This window comes from Tetrao urogallus (genome assembly GCF_951394365.1).
Source record: "Tetrao urogallus genome assembly, chromosome: 4".
NCBI classification, from domain to species: Eukaryota; Metazoa; Chordata; class Aves; order Galliformes; family Phasianidae; genus Tetrao; species Tetrao urogallus.
Window position 1 is genome coordinate 37385711 of NC_136817.1, and position 20005 is coordinate 37405715.

Genomic DNA, 20005 nt, shown 5'->3' on the forward strand with positions numbered 1-20005 from the left:
AACAAAGATAATAATCATAATGTGTGGCACTGTTAACTATTCCGTTTTTGCACTGCAGTGCTTCAGTGCTTTCTACAGTAATAATGGCATAGACTCTGTGCCTGCCTCCAACTTTGGTACAGCAAGCTCCATTTCTTCTCCTCTAGAGAAAATGATTTCAGCATGAAAGCTACTTGGTTCCGAAACACACAAAGGACACCCACACACATTTAGCTGGCATCATGTGCTAGCTGCTGAAACTGAGCCCTAGCACAGCTCTTCAGGCACATGTGAAGCATATGGAAACCCCAGGACGTCGGGGAGGTAGAACAGGGAGTGTTATTTAAGGACTCCTTGTGTTTTCCTTTTACACAATCATAGTAAAATGCTATTTATTTGAGAGAGAAACTATATTCCTTATGAAAGAAACTGGCAGGAGAACAGAGAAGCTTATGCTTAGTTTGTTTTTTAAGTTTAGCCTGTTGTATTTTAATCCATGCACCTATGCACTTGGCAGAGGATTCCTTAACCAGAAACTCACTTATAAATACCATGAATCAAAAGAAGTCAGAAGAATCAACATATATAATGATACAGAAGCAGAGAGGTTCTGAGTTAAATGGTTTTGGAGTTCCTCCAGGACGTATCAGAAGCGCTTTGAAAAGAGAAAGTGTTTCCACTGTAGTGGTAGTGACTGCCTTCTATCTGGGAACAGCCACAAGTTTTTTCCTTTACTGTCTGCATTACACAGGGATTTGAAGGGGGAAAGTTAAAGGTATCTTCAGAAAAGACGGGAGAAGGGTGGCATCAAAAAAGATCTATGCTACCAATCTTAAACAAGTGAAAAACAGAGCATTAATGATGGAGCAGTTACGCGGGAAGACCTGAGTTCCTTTTGCAATATCTTTATTTTGCTGCACTTTCTTGCAAAACACGACTAGGGCTCAGTCTCCTGGGAAACTACAGCATGACCATCACTGCAAAAATACATGCTATCAGTTTAAAGACTTCACTGTACTGTAAGACCCACCCACTTCTAAGCACAGAAATCCCCCAGCTGATAAAGCTCAGATAACAAGGCAGGCAGGGCTCAGCAACAACAAAACCCACACTGGGTGCAGTATCCAAATTGTCTTAATGGTGCTGTCTCCACTGAGTTATCTGCATAGCATGGAATCGACTCTTCCCGAAACATTGTACAAAAGAAAGCTAGGTCCAAACATTGCACAGTAATGCATTAGAACATACCAAAAACAGAGACATTGAAGGAAAGCCAAAAAATGGGGTTGTTAGCAGTAATTTGTATTTATCTGTCAAAGACCTTGGGATAAGAACTTGTTAATTGAGAATAGTTAGTTCCATTGCTTACAAAGCTCAGTCAAATACTTCATCTCTAGTCACAGATGGAATGAGGAAACTATGAATCAAAATGAAAAAATTAATAGTCAAACACTCGCATGCATTTGGTACTCTTATCTCACTGAGCATCTGACTGAAATGGACAATAGCCTCCAGACTGCTTACTCTTTTTCCTCTGCAACAAGATTCACAGAGAGACTTACTGAAGTAAGCTTAAAGGCACAGAAATATTTGGTCTCAGAAAAACTGCATCATCGTGTTTTTCCTAATCTTATTAGGTTGAGGACACAAACACCAAATACCGGAATATATTTTACTCCAACAAGAAGCATAGGACAGTTACCTGGTGCTCAGCTGTCTGAAGATGGGCAGAGCTGGACTGAAATGCCCGAGGAAATAAGGTGCCTGGCTGATGTCAGCTCTTGCTGGCAGGTGCACCGACAAGGTGCATGTATACAGAAAGTGACAGCAAAGGAAGTTCTGCAGACCTGCTCTGAGGCTTTGTGACACTGGCCAGGTAGCGTTAAAGATGTCTCAGTCTCTTCCCATGACTTCCATTCTGCTCGTACTGCCTGGCTTCACCCCTCTGGTAACAGCTAGTGTGGGAGGAATGGCTTTTAAAACAGCTTTGAGAAAGAATATGAATGAATGAATGATTCAAAAGGATAACCAAGTACAATTTTTGAAATAAGTCATTTACAAGCCAAAGCACTCAAGAACTCGAATTTCTTTTAAGTCAAGGAGAGACTTCTCAGCGTCTATCACTTTATAAAACAGGATTTTGGCTGCCAAAGATTTTTCTTTACCGAATAATTCATTTCCTTGTCACAGACTCGCTGTACCTGGGATGCAGTCCTGATATCACATCAGAAAGTAGATAACTGGTGAATTAAGACAGAAGAATGGTTCATTTCCACCACCTATTCTTGGCAGCATGCAAACCCATGTCTCTTGTACCTTCATCATCCATGGGTATTTCTTTCACAAGGAAGCCCCCAATAGTTTGCCAGTGACTAATTTAGCACCCTCCTCACATACATTAAACCCTCATCCAAATGGGGACAAGAAGATGACCCCTTCTTCTCTGCAAGGCTTTAAAATGCAATAGATAGCAAATACAAAATATGCCAAGAGAGACACAGGCAGATACCAAAAGAAGGAAAAGTCGCCTCACGCAATGTTCATTCCAGATGTAAGGTGATGTGCCAAGACAAGCTGAGAAACTATTTGGCTTAATTAATTTACTTTTAATAAACACAAAACTGGACACTTATGCCCTCAGAGTTCTGTTTCAAGTGTCAGCTGATGGTAATCACCATCTGAAGAGAGGTAAGCACAGGTTAAAAAAGAAGAAACAAACAAAAAAACCCAACACATCAAATACCTGGCACATGTGTATTTTTAAAAATCTCTCTAATTTCCTCCCCTCTGGCATTAAGCAGATGCCCAGTAAAGCAAGATATCCAGCTGAAAATGAAATGACTGTCCGGGTGACTTTTAAGGAGACCAAGTGATTGGATAAAGCCCAAACCCTTAGCACAAAGCTGTTCTTGTGAATGGCGCTACTGCAGAGTGAAGTAAGAAAAGTAAGAAGAGGATGAAGGTGTCAGTTCTGGAAAGGTGGAAATGCCAAGAAATAGCTCCCAAAGACTAGACTAAGGCGCAGGAGGAAAAGAATCAAACAGAACACTGAATTCCCCTTTCTGCCACTTCTACAGAAGCAGACAGCAAGTCCAGCAGCTAGAGCCAAAGATAGGCATTCTTGAAGTTGCAGACATCCAGTAAAAGGGCTGACTAAGAAACTTTACTGGAAATCAAAACCTGAAGTCCTGAATTTATTCAAGTATTGAGTTTTGTTTAGTTTGTGTACAACCACTTCTTTCCTTTTAGAAAACCCACAGTACTTAATTTGTTGGGCATCTTGAGCAACACATACATACGCACCTCATGGTTCTGGCAGAACAAACATTCTGCTGAGCTGCAGGAAAAATAAACAAACAGAATTGGATTTATTTGGGGATGTTTTGGCCCACAAGATGTTCTGTAAATACTTAGAAGACAAATGAAAAGTCCCAAACCTCGTTGTGGCACAGCAACCATCACTGTTTTTCACACTGCTGACCACATCTGGTTCCTCCAGAGGCTGCTCTGGGTGCAAAACAGAGATAGGAAGTGAAGGGATAACTACTCACAGCACAGTGTTGCCATTATTTGTCAACAGGTGCTTCCCCTCCTTCCCCAGTTCAGTGTGACTTTCTATACACTCAGCCACTAGGGATGTGAAACAGTTTATTCAGCTCTGGAACTGCAGTTGTTTCTCCAACAGCTGATTTCAGGGGGAATTTGAATGCTGTCAAATGCGTTTCATCTGCGCCTACCTATGAAATCTGAGAAGCGAGAGCCCTGAACAAAGCACCACAAAGAATTCAGTTCTCACTGATGACAATACTTTTTATTACAAAGAATAACAAAGTGCTTTCCACAAGATTCACTTAATACAGAGTTGTTAAGAAACGTGATTTTTGCTTTTTAAAACAGACAGTTTCAATGCAATGATTTTTCAGTGCAAACAGGGTTCTCCAACATCTCCATTGTGTAGCACTTCTTCTCTGTACACAGTAGTTCAGCCATTCAGGCATCAAGTGTGAAACAGTACCAGTGAGTCCATCTTTCAAAAAACAGAGGTTATGTAAAAGCTTTTGAGATGTCACACTGACCAACAGGAATTATATCGGGTTGTTTATTGCAGTCTGAGGGGACATCTTTCCTTCATACAGTCATACACACAGATGCATCAAGGTGCTTTCAGTTCTAATAATCATATATACCAATATAAACAACACTATCCATTTTAACTATATAGACAAAAGCAAAATTGTCTTTTTTTTTTCTTTTCTTTTTTTTTTTTTTTTCTTCTCCTTTTCTTGAATGAAATTAACCTTTTGCTTTTTAATTAGAGATACACTGGGAATGCCTGGCGTTCCTCATGCCGTGGAACTAAATTTGGATGAAAGGAAGAGCACAGTGCAAGGACTGCTTACCTATTTCCCCCTCTTCTTGGCACAATTAACAGTTAGATTTATTTTAACACTTTAAATACAGACATACAACGTTTTGGCTTGCCTGGACTGCACTGAGTGAAGAAGAGTTATCTTGGCCACGTATAAAATACATAACATAGTTAATATTTGTAACTAAACTTAAAAATATTTTTTTTTATGACAACATAAAAAAGAGGGCAACAAAATCATAAAGTGAGGGGGATATTTGACCCTGTTTTTGTCAAACGAATGCATCAGGTTTGATGGCAGTGGCTGCAATTCTTGGTGAGCTCTCAGGGTGTTTGTCATGGATTTCTGATGAAATTTTCTCATGCTTCATTTTTGAGAAGTTATTCACAAATGTCCGAACTGCCAAACGTGATGACACAAGAAAGGTTTGATTGGGAAGTGAGTGGTATTTTTCTCAAACTTATGTAAGTCTGGCAAAGAGACACAATCAGATTTTTGAGTTGAGTCTCTGATTGCAATGCTATACCTCAGATTTCTTTATCACAGTGGAAAGTGCAGCCAGGCTTTTTTCACTGTTCACAGGACTGTGTTTAGCCAGTGTACCCCAACTCATACACTTATTTGCCACCACTTGAGTGGCACTGCTCTGTGCCCTCCACCTGCCTGGTTTCAGCCTAGACAGTGCCGATCACACAGCAACGCTTGGCTGTTGCTGAGCGATGAGTTTGTGCTGGGCTGCTCAGCAGGGCAGAGCCACCACCACGATGGTGGGGCAGAGGCAGGCACAGAATGGGCTGAGCTTGGCCGTATGCTGGCCATGTATTTGACATGTCGTTAGGCACTGCTTCACTGTGTCCATTTTCCATTCTCTGGATCTGACTATATCTCAGTCCTTATGTCCTCTTTCCTGTCCTGCAAACAGCATGGAGATTATTTAGCAATCATAAAACAAACAAATAAACAAACAAAAACCAAACGATCAACTATGCAAATTCTTATATACAATGGAATGTATTAAACCACAAGAGTGAAAGTGAGGGGGTATTTTCCAGACAGGACTGTTTTTCCCCTCTTTGCTTTCAGTCAACGCCATTAAGAAAGATATTCTTTTGGGTTTTAAAATATTTTAAAACTTCTGTGAAGGACAAGATGTAAATAGTCATCTTTAAGAGAAACAATATCAAACATTCACCATACACAACCTTAGTCCAGAAACCACTTATCCATACATCACAAGTATAGAGACATGAACTTCAAAAGAAAAACTTAAATGACTTCATGAATGAAATAGTCATAGTTGTACACATAATAAAAGGTTACATGCGTATAAACAGCTTCCTTAGCTTGTCAGTCACACCCTCAATTCGTTGTTCCCAGCTCCCTACACACAGACCAAAATCACCATGTCAAGAAAACACTACATGCTGTGTCACAATACAGTCTTCACACAAGTAGTACTGCAGTGAGGATATCATACTGACACCTTTCTTCACAAGACAAAAGGAACTGGATGAGTTTCTCTGAATAATAATTTGATCGTGGGAAGAAGGGAAGGATCTTTTTTTTAAATGACAAGATGCTTCTGTAATACAGCCCTTATCGAAGAAAAGGATACACTCAAACCCACCACTATAGCTATATAAATACGCAACAGTATAAACAGGTGTTCTGCTTTCCAAGGGATCGAAACAAAAGACAAAGTTTACTGTAGGCACTTGAGTAAAGAACTTCCTGCCACCAGCATGTGCTTACTGTTTGCTTTTGGAGTTCCAGCTGTGAGCAACAAAGCCCTGTATGTAGGAACACCTCCTGTTGCCAAAACACTTCCCTGCCACCAGTTTGACTATTCAACCAGCTGCCAGTCAACACCGGTTCCCATTCAGACACACCCTGGGCCTCTGTCTCACGCATGCTGTCCTGCTGGTTCACCAGAGCCTCCCACATCCACTCACAGCCACGGTCATCTGAACATCTGGACAGGGGCTCCTCACAACGGAACTACTTGTTAAAAAAGTTGAGGCTTTTCTGGCACAGTGGCAGGGGATGGGCCACAGTATGCATGTGGCCCACAGGTTAGAGGTGCCTGAGCTGAGCCTTTGTGTTCACTGTGCTAAAGAGCCATCAGTTCTCTAATAGAAAAGTCTGCAAAGATTGGGGTCAAGGGCTCTGGAAATATAGCCCAGCAAGCAACATGATCCATTGCGTTGGCATAAAATCTGTTCTGCAAATCCAGTTGTGACAAAGGAACCACAAAAGGACCCCACTTAACTTCAAAGGTCTTTGGATAAGACTCAGCATTTTCAACTACAAGCTATCTGTTGTTGATCGCTGCTAATATAAAAAGGTTTAGAAAAAAAATCATTGCAAAAGCTTAAGTAGTTATTTTGTAAATAAATGTAAATTTTACATTTTATATTACATCTGTAAGTAAATGCAGAATTTCATTCTGACAGAGATGAAGTCAAATTTGCTGTCAAATTTGTTACCAAAAGTAATATACAGCAAATAATAGATTTGTAGCCTATTTAGTAATGATTCTGTCTCATTTTACTATTTTCCTTTAAATGTGCACATCCAACTCTGAAATATTCAGTACATCCTTGGTGTGGCTCCTAGGGAGCTAGAGAGAATCTTGCACCTATTCTTCAATCCTGTTCTCAAGTTTGCATTGCCCGTGCCACCCAATTACAGATAGGCATTTTGCTGCCTATTTTGGAAATAGGTCAATTAAAGCTACTAAGTAAAATGGCCACTTGATTTCACTACATTCTTGTCTTGCAGGAGGAAACAAGACTGATTTGCTTGTGTATGCAAGTTCCTAGCTTGTGTTTGGCCTACAGTGCAGCTGATGCATTAACAGCTCCTGTCTATTATCTCTCTGGTTGTCCACGCAAGACTCCAGAGGAAGCAGACATTATTCTAGCAGCACTGTCTGGAACAGCAAATTCCCAAGACTGCAGTTAGAACTACTTACAAAGTCCGTAAGTTAGCCAAATATTTATATTCAGGAGGAGGGATGTGGGGAAGAGCAAGGAAAAAAATAGAGCAGCAGGAGCTAAGTACATTTCCAAAACCAACGTAGAGCTACATTTGGGACTGTGATTCCTCCCTAGCCTTAAACAACAACTGAAGTCTTGTGTGAAGTCACCAGCATTAGTATACAAGCAGTTTTCTGGATTCCTTACTTCATGGAGAAAAGCCTGCTATAAACTGTACTAAGCAAAGATGCTTTTACATGAACAAAGCTGCCTCCACTTCAGGGCACTCATCACTGAAGGTTTCTTAGCAAACCTCCCTCATGTAAACCTAGCTTTTTGGCAATAAACTAGGAAATTATGCAGATTCAGAGAACAAACAGCACACAGTCCCCAAACAATGAAACAGGACACTCACATCAAGTGTCCTTTTCAAACCAGACAAGAAATTTTCATAATTAAAAACAAGAACACTGCAGGAACTGGGAGGGTAGGAGAAATAAAATGCCAATAGGGGGACTAAGGCCCCAGGAGTGTAGAAAAGAGTATATTATTGTTGTTGTGTGATGAGGTGTTTTTTTTTGTTTGTTTGTTTGTTTTTTAACATGTGTGCCCTGTTAAGACACAGTAGGACTACTGACTTTGCTTAAAATTCATAGTTTTAGTCCCTCTCACACCGAATCTTGAAAGTTCAGCAAAAAACAATTCGAAGCCTTGCAACTTTTGATATGCCACCCATTTACTTAATCATCCATATCCACGGAGGCAGTGGATTGACAGTGTTAAAATACAGAATCCAACAATGGGCATCTATAAAATCTTACTGTTGTACATAAATAATGACAAGGCACAGAATAGCAACCAGTCCAAGAGCTTGTAAGCCGACAAACCAGAGCATAACCCAGAAGAATATGATGATTACAGGTTCGACTATCCGTTCTCCAAAGTACATCCTCGTGAAGCCTATTCTGATAAGGCTTTTGTTCAGTCCGCCAAAGAGTGTCCCCATCTTTTTATAATCGTCTATTACAGGTTCTGTGGCGTGGTTTCTTTGTTCTTGCTGGACCTACAGGTAGAAGACAAAAATAAGAAATACATTGTACTATCAGTTCTTATTAGTATGATCCATGGGAACAACCTGATTAACATTTTAATTTATAAAAATAAGATTTGCATGCAAAAAAGCCACTCCTTATGTCAAGAAACTGAAAATGTGATACAACTGGTGAGGCAGGTACAACGTTAAGCATGAGATTCACAGGTCCACGCTCAGAACACTTGAAGTAACACAACAAAAGCATGCCAGCCTGTCTCCTTTCCAGGTTCCACTCTAGGGCATACAGCTCTCCCACAGAACCTGCAGAACCACAGGAACAATTCACGACTAGTAAGCATGAACTATTAAGTACTTTGCACTACCATACAACTGCAGGGCTACCATCATCTCTGACAGAAGGGCACTGAATTAGATATGGAAGAGGGCAAACATCCATCTTGATGTTGGCATGGAAACCAATCCAAGGCAAGCAAGGCAATATGAACACAAAGTGGTGGTACAAAGATGAAGAGGGTATAGGAAGCAAGTTCTGCAGGGTTTCCAAAAAGAAAAATCATGGGGCTTACTCATACCAAGGCAGAAGAACATCTTTAGATGAAGATAACATGGTTAAGTATCACTGCAAAAAACATGCACCAAAGATATTGATTCAACATGTATATTTTAATCAGATTAGAGCTTGAAATCCCATCTCTAGTTCCCCACTGTCCAGAGATCCATTGCACAAAACCTGACTGCCTTATGTTTGGGTACAACAAATTGGGCACATTTTCAAGATGCGGGTTTGCTAATCCTTCCATTAGGCAGCAATGAAAACACAAAGAGCAGCTACTCATCAATATTTCAGTCAGCTGATCAATAAATCCAACAAATTGTCTGTAAACCTCATGTGCAATTAGTCAATTCCTTTCAAAAGCAAACATGCAACTTCAATTATGTCTTCAAGGATGAATGCCACACTGTGTCCCTGGTTACATGGCACAGACTCAGCAAGAAACAGAAACTCTACCCCACAGCAGCACTGAGCTCTCTCACAGGCAGCAAATAATAGATGGAGTCCCATTCCTGCAGAAAGTCACACACTGAAGACAAAAGGAAGCTAATATTTTGTTCTAAGCTAAACATAAAGCCACAATATGTAACCCTCTGGCTGACTGAAGCTTGGGCAAACCACCACACACAATGCTGAAAAATAAAAAAAAACAAACAAACGAAGAAAAAAATCAGCACACAGTCCCTCAGTTTTGTGTGCTTGGGCAATTTTTTATTTGCATATTCATAAAGATTTTAGTTTAAGTTTCAGCACTGAATCCCAAAACAAGAACAGTACAAGAAGCCTAAATTGTAATGAATACTGCATTCAATTGTGGTTCTACAGAAGAGTCTAACCTGAGAACTCCAGCATTTTACTCCACGTGCTGACAGCCAGCCACCTCTTCTCTTTTCAACCTGCTTTTCAAGCACAGATCATTTTTCTCCCCCAGTGGCTATGAAAACTCCAGCTTTCAGCATTTTGCCTTTAACTGTACTCATCATTCAAGTAACCATTAATTTCTCTTTAATTCCAGTGTCTCAATATCAGCTTTTTCAAGAAAGGAAGAGGCAATCTCAGGCTTACAAAACAGAGTCCAGATGGCAGGATGCTTGCTGTCCTGAGAGCCAAGTGTTATGGGAACTCTCATTCCTCTTTCCTCGAAGATTGCGGGGTGATGGAGCAGAAACATGAAATGATTAGCCTAAGTGGTATATTGATTGCAACAATTAGGGAAAACAGAAAGGATGTGCTGGGAAGGAAAAATACATTTGCTTCCTGCATTCAGATGCCATGGGGAGCACAAACCGATGGGATGGCAGAGGGATCAGAGAGCAGCTCTCAGTGGAACCACTGCTGAGCTGCAGACCCATGACATTTGTTTGAGAAGTAGCTCAGGCTTCAAGCTAGCAGCCAGTGCAACCAGGAGCGGAAAAAACACGGCAACAACAAATCCCATCTTTGCCTCGGGGTTATGAGCAGCACTCTTCAACATGCCAGAAGCCTTGGCACAGGGTGAGCCGAGCACAGGACTGGTGGGGACACCAGCAGGCATGCTTATATCAGCACCCTGTCGCCTGGTCAGCTGCTGTACCAAGAACCGCACATTCCTACACTGAGAGCATCTCTCACTTCTGCAAGGTGATCTGGGACTTCCCTGGCCTTGTCATACTGATTTGATAAGCCGACAGCAACAATTTGTGCAGAGTCTGTTAAAGCAGGGTACAGAGGCAAAGTCATTTCAGTGCTTTGGGGTTTTATTTTCTGTGTTTTCAGAAGATGTCAGCTCACCCTCTTCTTCTCAAACAAGGGTGGAGTCATGAATTCCTACAGCCATTGAACAAAGCTTGCTTCTAGGAAAGGAGACTGAAAAGCACATGCTTAGTTATAAAATAAGTGTGAAGTCTATTTTCCAAACGCTTTAGACATCTTACAAAAGATTTCAGAAAGATAATGGGAACTTGCAAAACTTCAAAGTCTTCTACAGTTGATTCAGGCCGAGTATGCCTTGCTCCAGGCAACTCTGCCAAAACAAGTGCAACTGGAAACAGATGATGGCCTGTAAATCACAGACAGCACAGTTTTCTTCTCTACTGCATAATCATTTCACAGGCTGGACAAAGCAGGTTTCTTCAGAGATGGGACTAAAGCAGAATCAGCAGGGCAAGCACCGGTAACATTACAATACCCCAGATGGATAACAAGTATTAATAACAAGTGTTAAATAAGCATTAACATGGCAGCTCAGAGTTCTCTTATTAACTTCCAATGAGATAGTAAAACTGCACAGAGCCACGCAGGCATGCCAACACCCCTCAGCACATCGTCAGAACCAAACAACTGCTCCTTTTCTTCCAAGAGCACTTTACCAAAAGCATTTTTAGAATTTGGTTGCCTTCAGCTGGTGCACAATTTCCAGCTGACTCTTAATTTCCATTGAGCTAATTTTTTGTATGGAATCAGCCTGCAACTAGAAAGACATTGCCATAACAAGAAAACATAGAAATGTGTTTTTATTTTGCACGTAGTGGGACCATCCATCCACTTAAGCAAGTTTCATTAGTGAAATTCTTTACACAAATGCACAGCCACTGTATGTAACTTCACTGCCTGTTCCTTCTTCAGTTTATATTCCTTTAGTACATTCAAATTAATAGCATAATATTTACACTTTCTCCTTTTTAAACATGTGGTGCTTGGTTTCTATTTTTGAGTTTAAATTATTTACAGCTAAACGCAAGAGTTCTCACAGAGAACCAAAGGGGAAGTGCCCATGTCCTGTCACGCTCCTTGCTGCATGCACGTGGGCTGCATCCTGAGCACCCCCACCGCAGATCTCCAAGTGCTCCGTATACTGAGTTGTCTTTTCAGATGTTTGGTGCCCAAGTTTCCCTCCCTAGCTATTCAAAAAGAGATATTTCCATCTGCAAAGCCTTTGCTGATTGTGTCCCATGGTTCATTGGCAAAAAGTCAGAACTTGAAGATCCAAACTCTGAAAAAGGTTGTGACCAAAAGTACCCAGCCGCTAAGGCCACGTGGCTGCAGGTTAGATGCTGTAAGGAGAACCTGCTACATCTCTTCCTGAGGCAGATGCCAGCAAATGCACATTTTTCCCCAGGTAAAAGTCTCTGAAGAACAGACACGGAGCACAAGTTCCCACATCCCTAAAGTGCTTCTGAGAAAAACCTTCCTTGTAAGTCAATATTTCTCTAGGCAAGCTTTAAAAACAACAGAAAAGGTGAAGTCAGCTCAGCTCTCTGAATCCTATGAACATCTGGCCGCGGCTTTACCAGTTATGTCTCTCATCACCACAACACACAAAATTATATGTATTCTGACCACTGCTTTTGCTTTTGGCAAAATTTAATCACATTCACTCAAATCCACAGCTACCTCAGTTTGCAAGGAGCCTGTGCTTCTCACAGGACGTGCAGAGGCTGCTCACTCCACCCTGACAGCAGCAGGTTTTTGAACTTATCTCCATTGGGGGAAGACTGTTTTGGCAATATAGAGAAACCAGAGATCCCCATGGAAGACAACCCCTCCTCCTAAAAACCACCTTGGAAATGCTTCACATACTATTCCTTAGGAGAGAAGGACAAAAGTAGCACTGGGCTTCTCACAACTGTTTAAGGCCAATCCCTGTCTGAACCACGTAAGCGCAACGCATTCAGCTCAAGGTCTGTTTTCCTCAAAATGCTGAGAGCATTCAGTTCCTACCACAGAAAATTTGCAGCTTGTATAGAACAGCTTTCTGAGACCGTGGAGGACACAGATCTGAAGGGGCACATACACTGCCAATGTGACTGCACAGTTCTGCTGTTAATCCAAGAGAGCGTTGAATTACAGAGCTAGCATTTCTCCTTTTCTGCAGTCAGCACCACTAACTTGCTGAAGGACAGCATGAGCTTTGCCTCTGTACAGCACCCAGACATCCTTACGCTGCTGGAATGGGCCTGGACCTTCCCTATGCATGCAGCCGGGCTGCAGCTGCAACACTCTCCCCTGCAGGTGACGGAGAAGCTGCCCACATGCAGCACATACAGCATCCCACGTACTCTGGACACAGTGGACTTACTGCCCACCCTCAGTTCATATCAGATCTAAACCAGCACCACTATGTGTGCTCCTCAGGCTCCCACCTGCTGGATCAATTGGGTCCCTCCAGGCTTATCCCTGGGGGGACAAAAGTGATCTGACAGCAGTGACTCATGCTGGTGCCTCCTGCCAGTCTCCTTGAGGCCAGCTTCATCACCTGCCCTCTGCCACCAGGCTAATGTGATAAGTGAGATGCTATGGGGCCACCCGGAAAAAGACAGGAGTGAGCTAGATGGAAAGCCAGAACCTGAATGGCTCCAAAGCGGCTGTAATATTTCTCACCCTTACAACTTCAGTACTGCCCTGTGACAAGAGCAACTATTCGAGTTACATCCTGTCTTCCTAGTATTTCACCTGCTGAAGCAGCAGCACAGCCCACTTTTTTCATAAAGACCTTGAGATAGTTTGTTTAGTGTGGTGCACGTATATGTATGCGTGTGTGCAATAAAATCCTAAGTAATTGACTTAAATAATTGGACAAAGCTCAGCAGCCCTTGTTCTGTAGCAGGATGGAGTGGGCAAACATAAATAATCTGTTTCACCTAAAGAATTTTTTTTCTTTAATTCAATTACTCTGAGGATACAACTTCATTCAAAACAAACCAGCCAACATCCCTCATCCTACTTTTCACTTTTTTTTTTTTTAATAAACGTGAGAAATCCTAATACTCTTTTGCTCTTTGCAACAACACCAGGCTGAGCACAAATCTACCAGCTCCTCTATGCTGCTTCAAAGAGTGTTGAGCAAACATGATCTCCAACAATGAAAGATAAAGAAGTCTGATGGACTGGGAAAGTAACTGCTCTCCATGTGCTGTGGGTGATTTCACGCCCACTAGAAGCTGGTGATTTTACAGTTAGGAAAAACCCTGCTGGGCTGGTGGGGAAGAAGGAAAGGAGACAGAAAAAGGACTCCATAAAGTCTACCTCAACCACAGAAGCAGCAGTGTCTCCAAATTATTTCTAACATGCTTCAAATGGCAGTTGGTGACATCTGCTGTTATAAAAAAAAAAAGGAAACTGCATGTTTAAGGTATATATATTTTTTTTGTTGAATCTCTTCTTGAGTTTAATAACAAATGTGATTAACAACTTTAAAATGAAACGTTAAAACACTTGTAACTGAGAAACACAGTGGCATCACCTACATGCATGATGGAGATGGGTTCATGATGGATTGGACTAGATGATCTTAGAGGCCCTTTCCAACCTTAATGATTCTATGCCTGCACTTTTTTTTTTTTTTAACATAAGGAATTTTTTCTTCAGTATTTAAATGCTCATTATCTACTTTACTTCACTCATGGTTATTTTTTACTCCAAGGGACAGGTGGCGTACCTGATAGCTGAAGCCCACGTGTACTTCAATGCCAAAAAGCCACTAAGATGTGACTTCAGCAACATGGGTACTTAATGAAAAACATACTCCAGTATTTTTGAAAGCTAGATACTGACGTTTGGAAGGCAGCCTCACAAAGTCATCTCTTTTAGAGGATGCGAACTAAAACTGAAAACACTTTGAGCTCAATCAAAAGAATAAGAGAAGAAAGCAGGCAGGTGACAGAAACCATGCCAAAAGAAGCCACAAGCTCCCTTCCCCTCCAAAACAAGAGACCAGCTTCTGTTTGGTACAACCATTGTGCACATCTGCACATACCAGGTAACAGAGATCAGGAGGCACAACATCCCCAATTTTCCTTGTATTCAGACAGCTGATTGTGCAGTGTATAGCCACAGACAAACTTTAATGTGCTCAAGAAGAGCAAATAGGTTCACTAGAAATCTGATTTTCTTCCTCTTCTACTGTAGCAGGAAGAGAATGGTATTTGTTTGCATTACTTGCTAGCATGAAACCAAAGTCTAGCATTTGGCCCTGTAACTAAGTGGTAAAAAGATCTTGATACTCAGCCAACATGCTGTTAAGAAACAAACTTATTTAAACTGCCTGCAGAACATCAACCAGATTCATTTCTGCAGGCTAACTTTAATCTGATATTTAAATATTAAAGGATTGATAGATTAGAAAAAGAGGAAAAGACAGTCATACATCACTTCCAGATGAAAAGGTGATTAAAAGTTCATTTTTTTCCCTCTGGGGAGGAAAAAAAAGTAAATAGCAAAATCAAAAAGCGTGGAATAAAATGACTCTACAATACTTTACTACTACCCAAACTACTTTACAATAGCTATCAACAGAAGTGCCATTCTTAAACAAAGACTTACAATGAAAACCTGCAAAATGAAGATTGAGTTAACATTTATTTCACAGCAAGAATTTAGACATCACTGCTTATAAAACAGAACCGAGATGTTGCTATAGAAACAAGGAACAACATAAGAAAGTCAACAGCAATGTATTAGCTTTATTCAGCTTTCATGGCAACTGAAGATTAGGATCAACGGTTGCCGCAACAAACTTCTGCCCACCAGGAGCAGCTGTGTGTCAGGGAGATGAAAAGGCTTTTCTAGGCAATGAACTTCAGCATGTGCAGAGCAGATAAAACTCCAAACGCAATACAGCCTTTAGCTGATAAACCATATTGCAGTCCCAGCACAGAAGGAAGTGGAAAACAAAAAATAAGCCTATGTTAAAACACGAGGAATTAATCTGCTGCTGTTCCTGTACCTTGATCCCCACCGTGCTATAATCTTACCCAGAGATCAGACCAAAAGTCATTTCCAATCAGTCTTTTTCTTACAACCTCAACACCTAATTTCCTCAGGATAAGTTTCCCCACTAAAAATGGTCAGCTGAAGCCAAAACAAAAAGTACAACCCCCAGTATGTTCAGCATGGTAATAACCCTCTAACATGCTGCAGAGCAGCAATGGTTAATCCTTCCTCGTAGGAAGAATAAGTTTCTGTACATTTCTGTCTTTGTGCAAGGAGGATCTCTATATTATAAAAGCAGGGCATACTATGCTATCTCTTGTATGCGCTACAGCTATGTCTGAAGGTTTTACTTATTTTAATTTCTTCTTAAAACTCTGTCAACTCACAGAAAACTCACTTTGGTGGGGGGTTGGAATGTGAGGATCCTTGCAGTCCCTTACAACCCAAGCCATTCCATGATTCTGTGATAATGCCTTTTAGAAAGTCTTTATAAGATATTAGTACACTGTTAGGAATCTTTACAGTAAAGTTAAGGTGTTAGTAGATCCAGAACAAATTTTGGATTATGCCATCCAGCCAGGTATTGTTCTTTTCAGTTCAGAAACAAATCCCAACAGCCTCCTGCAACAAGCAGGAGAAGCCTACAATTTTCAGATTAACTCAGCATAGAATAAAGTAGAAATAAGTTTCTAGCCCTAGGTGCCACAGTTTCTGTGCATACTAGTGTATTTAAAACATTCTTGGCCCCTACTGACTTATGACTAAAATTATACAGTCCCATGAACAACACAGCATTTACATGAGAGACCATGAAGCTGTTGAAAGCATCCTTTCAACAGTTTCTGCTCTTTCTTTCCATGCTGTAGAAACATTAGTGATACAGCATGTTGGAAACATAGTAAAAAAAAATATCAGGATTTGAAAACCTCCAGCTAAGACATCTGTATTTCCTTTAAAATAATTCTCAATGGGAAACACCAAAAACCATTTAAAATGGAATCACAGAATAGCTTAGGTTGCAAGGTACTTTCTCCTAAGCCTCCAACTGGATGACCCAGTTCCAACCCCCACCAGGTCAGGCTGCCCAAGGCCTCATCCCACCTGGTCCTGAACACCTCCAGGGATGGGGCACCCACAGCCTCTCTGAGCAGCAGTGCCAGCACTTCACCACCCCGAGTGAAAATCTTCTTCCTAACATCTAAGCTGAATCTCTTCTCTTTTAGTTAAAGCCATTCTCCCTTGTCCTATCACTGTCAGACTGTATAAAAAGTTGCTCCCTTTCCTTCTTGTAAGCTTCAAGTACTGAAAGGCCACTGAATAGCCCCTCTAGATCTGAATCCACCTATTACAATATAAAATACTCCATTTATAGAGATAAAATGCTACTCAAAATTACAATAAAACATTCAAAAAGGTTAGAAACTCGGGTTAATAAGGTGACCTGTTAGTCTAAGCTAATTTATCTACCTGTGGACAAACGTATCACATATTAACTCCACATTTAGGCATCTTCTAGGAGGGAATGATGGTTTTAGTTCAACTGTCTAACAACACTTTGGATTCTGTTTATCTTCAACCAATTTGAGGTGGAAATCCTGCCTTCAGCAAAGCAACATGGAATTCTGCCATTGCCTTACACTTTGATTACAAGAGAGTAAAGCCATTACAGCCTACATAAGCAATCTACCCCCATTCCTTCTGCTCATTGAACATAATTCTCATAATTTACCTGCATAGTAAGCAGCTTTTTGGAAGCCCCTTTCACAACTGCACCTAGAAACAGTGTGAGGCTGTGCACTGCATCTCCCACAGCTTCTTCACCTTCACATGGGGGCCACAAGGCCCTCTCACCTCCTGGCTGACACCGCTGTACCCTCTTATCTCAGGGCTTCTGCCTCATCTTTCATTACTACACACTTACACGTACTTCACCTGCCTACTCTTACTTTGTGCTTTAACCCAATAAGGCTTACAAGATAATTATACCCGCAGCAGTAAAAAAATAGAAGACCATGACCCCAGTTCTTCAGTGCTTCAAAGACTACCATACAGGTAACCCTCCTCATCTTTGCACGCAAACCCACAGAGAATATTAATCACATCACCGTCCTGTTCAGCTTCTAAATCTAATCACCGAGGTAGGTAATTTTATAGCCTACTGCAATAATGAGTTCAACAGGCTGTGCTCTACATTTAGTAACACATCCTTCTGTTCTTCCAGAAATCTACCTCTCAGACTTCATTACACAGGTCCATGCTGACCTTACTGTCTCCATCTTCAATGCAGTATCAAATCCAGAGTGTTTGGCATTTCAAAAATAGACTCCCCAAAGGTTATTCTTATTTTTAAAAAGATACTAAAGGGTGCATATATTATTTATTTACATCCTAACTGTCCTGTATTGCAAGGAGCTGCAGCCAGCTCGCTCCCATGCTGGGTATGTGACCTGCTTGCTCCATTTCCCCAGTGAAGGGCTTGGAGACAGACTCACAGCCGTCACAGCAGAGACAGACTCACAGCAGTCACCAGAGGAATCCACGAAGCCCAGTGTCTTTCAGGAGCACCAGACTGCTGGCCGTGAGGTCACACAGGTGTGCTGCCATACATTCAGCTGCTGCCAGCTTTCTAGTTCAGAGCAAGCATAAGTTTTTTACATGAATTTTCTACAGAAACAATTAACAAACTAAATGAAACTGGCTGAACATCAGTTTGGGATGTGCTCTGGTGGCTCACCTTGCCCCTGTGTGGATCTCAGCTACAGTACATTTCTCTTTCGTTGCCCTTCTCAAGAGATTCACAGTGGATCACTACACTTAGGCATTAAACAGAAGTATATTTCTCACCAAGGGCTCCATGAAGGGGCATCAGGCACGGCGCCACTGTCCGAACAGCGAGCAGCCCGTGCTACAGCCAGGCAGCCACGCGCACCGCCGGGGAGAGCCTCTCCGCCACCAGCAACGGGGAAGGCACGCGGCTCCGCCCGCGCCCGAAGGGAACGGCCCGCTGCCGGCACGCCGCCGACGCGCGTGCCGAGGAGAGGCGAGGCGAGCTCGAAACGATCAATTTCTCCCATAGTTACAATACATTCCGTACAATACGGCAGCGAAACAGCGGCACGCTCCTGCGGGGCGCCCAGTTACCAGGGACGGCGACAGCGCCCACTGCTCCCAGCTCGCTCCCGGTGCGGGACGCGGGGCGGCCCCGCTGTGCCGCGCGGTGTCTGGGCTTGGACGGCCCCGAGGGCCCCGCACGGCCGTTTGGCTGCGGGTCAGCTTCCCGACAGCACGTTAACCGAGAGCAAAGCCGGCACGGCGCGCCGAGGGAGCCGCGGGCACGGCTGCGGAAACTCCAGAGAACTGATTCTCCGCTTACACAACGCGGAGGCTGCCTCACAAACCGATCGCTAACTGAGCGGCACCCCGCCCCGCGCCGCGCTCCCTCCGCTCGGGACAGCCTCGGCCCGGCCCTTCCCTCCCGCTGGCCCCAGCCGCCCCCGTTCCGCGGCACCGACCTGCTCCTCCGGGCTCCGCCGGTACCGGACGGGCGCCGCCCCCGCCTCCCGCTCGCGCGAGTCCCCGGGCGGCGGCAGCAGCTCGGCCGCCGAGCCCATGGCTCCTCGGGCGGCGGGGGCGGCCGCTAGCGGGAGCCCCGCCGGGGTGGCGGCGGCGGCGGCGGAGAAGGAGGAGGGAGCGCCGCTTCCTCCCGCAGCGCCGAGCGGAGCCGCACGCTCCCGGCCGGCGGCGGCTCCTCCTCGCGGCGGGGCGTGGCTCGGCGCGGGGCCCTGGGGCGGCCGCCCGGGCAGGGCCAAGTCGCTGCCCCGCGGCGGTGAGGGGGCGCTGGGCTGCGGTCCCGCCGAGGTCGGCGCTCCCTGCCGAGAGCCGCGCCGCGCTGCGCTGCAGCAAACGCGAAGCCCGAGCGCTGAGAGCCGCGAGCACGCCCTGGGAATGCCGGGCGCTACCGGAACGTTGGTTCCAGCCCGCTCCTGGAGCCCGGAGTGGGGCCCAGGGGAGGAGGCAGCGGGTGCGGCCCGCCGTGTCCCTGCCTCTGCAGCGCCTGGGCACCTGTGGCTGCTCCTGGTGACGGCCCAGCGCCGTGGCTGCAGGGCTGGGCTCCGTTCCCATGAGCCGTTAGCTGAGGCGCTGCGTGACAGCTGGGTTCGGTGGAAATGGAGCGTTTGTATGAATTTGGTCCGACTTTCTATTAGATGGGTGCGGATCTCGCTGCTGTTAGTCTGCACTCCACCCACGTTTTTGCTTTTCCTGCCGTTATCGAACAGCAGTAGCTGCAGCAAACCGAAAACCACCGCAGAGAAGCACCCTGCCAGTTGCGGAGCCGTCACACCTTTGGACTAACAGCGAGCACGTTTCCTCAAAGTGCGGG

The 20005-nt window shown here is 43.6% G+C and overlaps 1 protein-coding gene across 1 annotated transcript; it reads right to left on the bottom strand.

Annotated features, from left to right (window-relative positions):
- Positions 1–8144: 8144 nt before the first annotated feature.
- On the bottom strand, positions 8145–19235 carry FAM241A (family with sequence similarity 241 member A; the record flags this gene model as incomplete). Its single annotated transcript, XM_079534540.1, has 2 exons — positions 8145–8390; positions 19137–19235. 2 exons carry the CDS (start codon positions 19233–19235, stop codon positions 8145–8147), a joined length of 345 nt encoding a protein of 114 aa, XP_079390666.1.
- Positions 19236–20005: the final 770 nt, after the last annotated feature.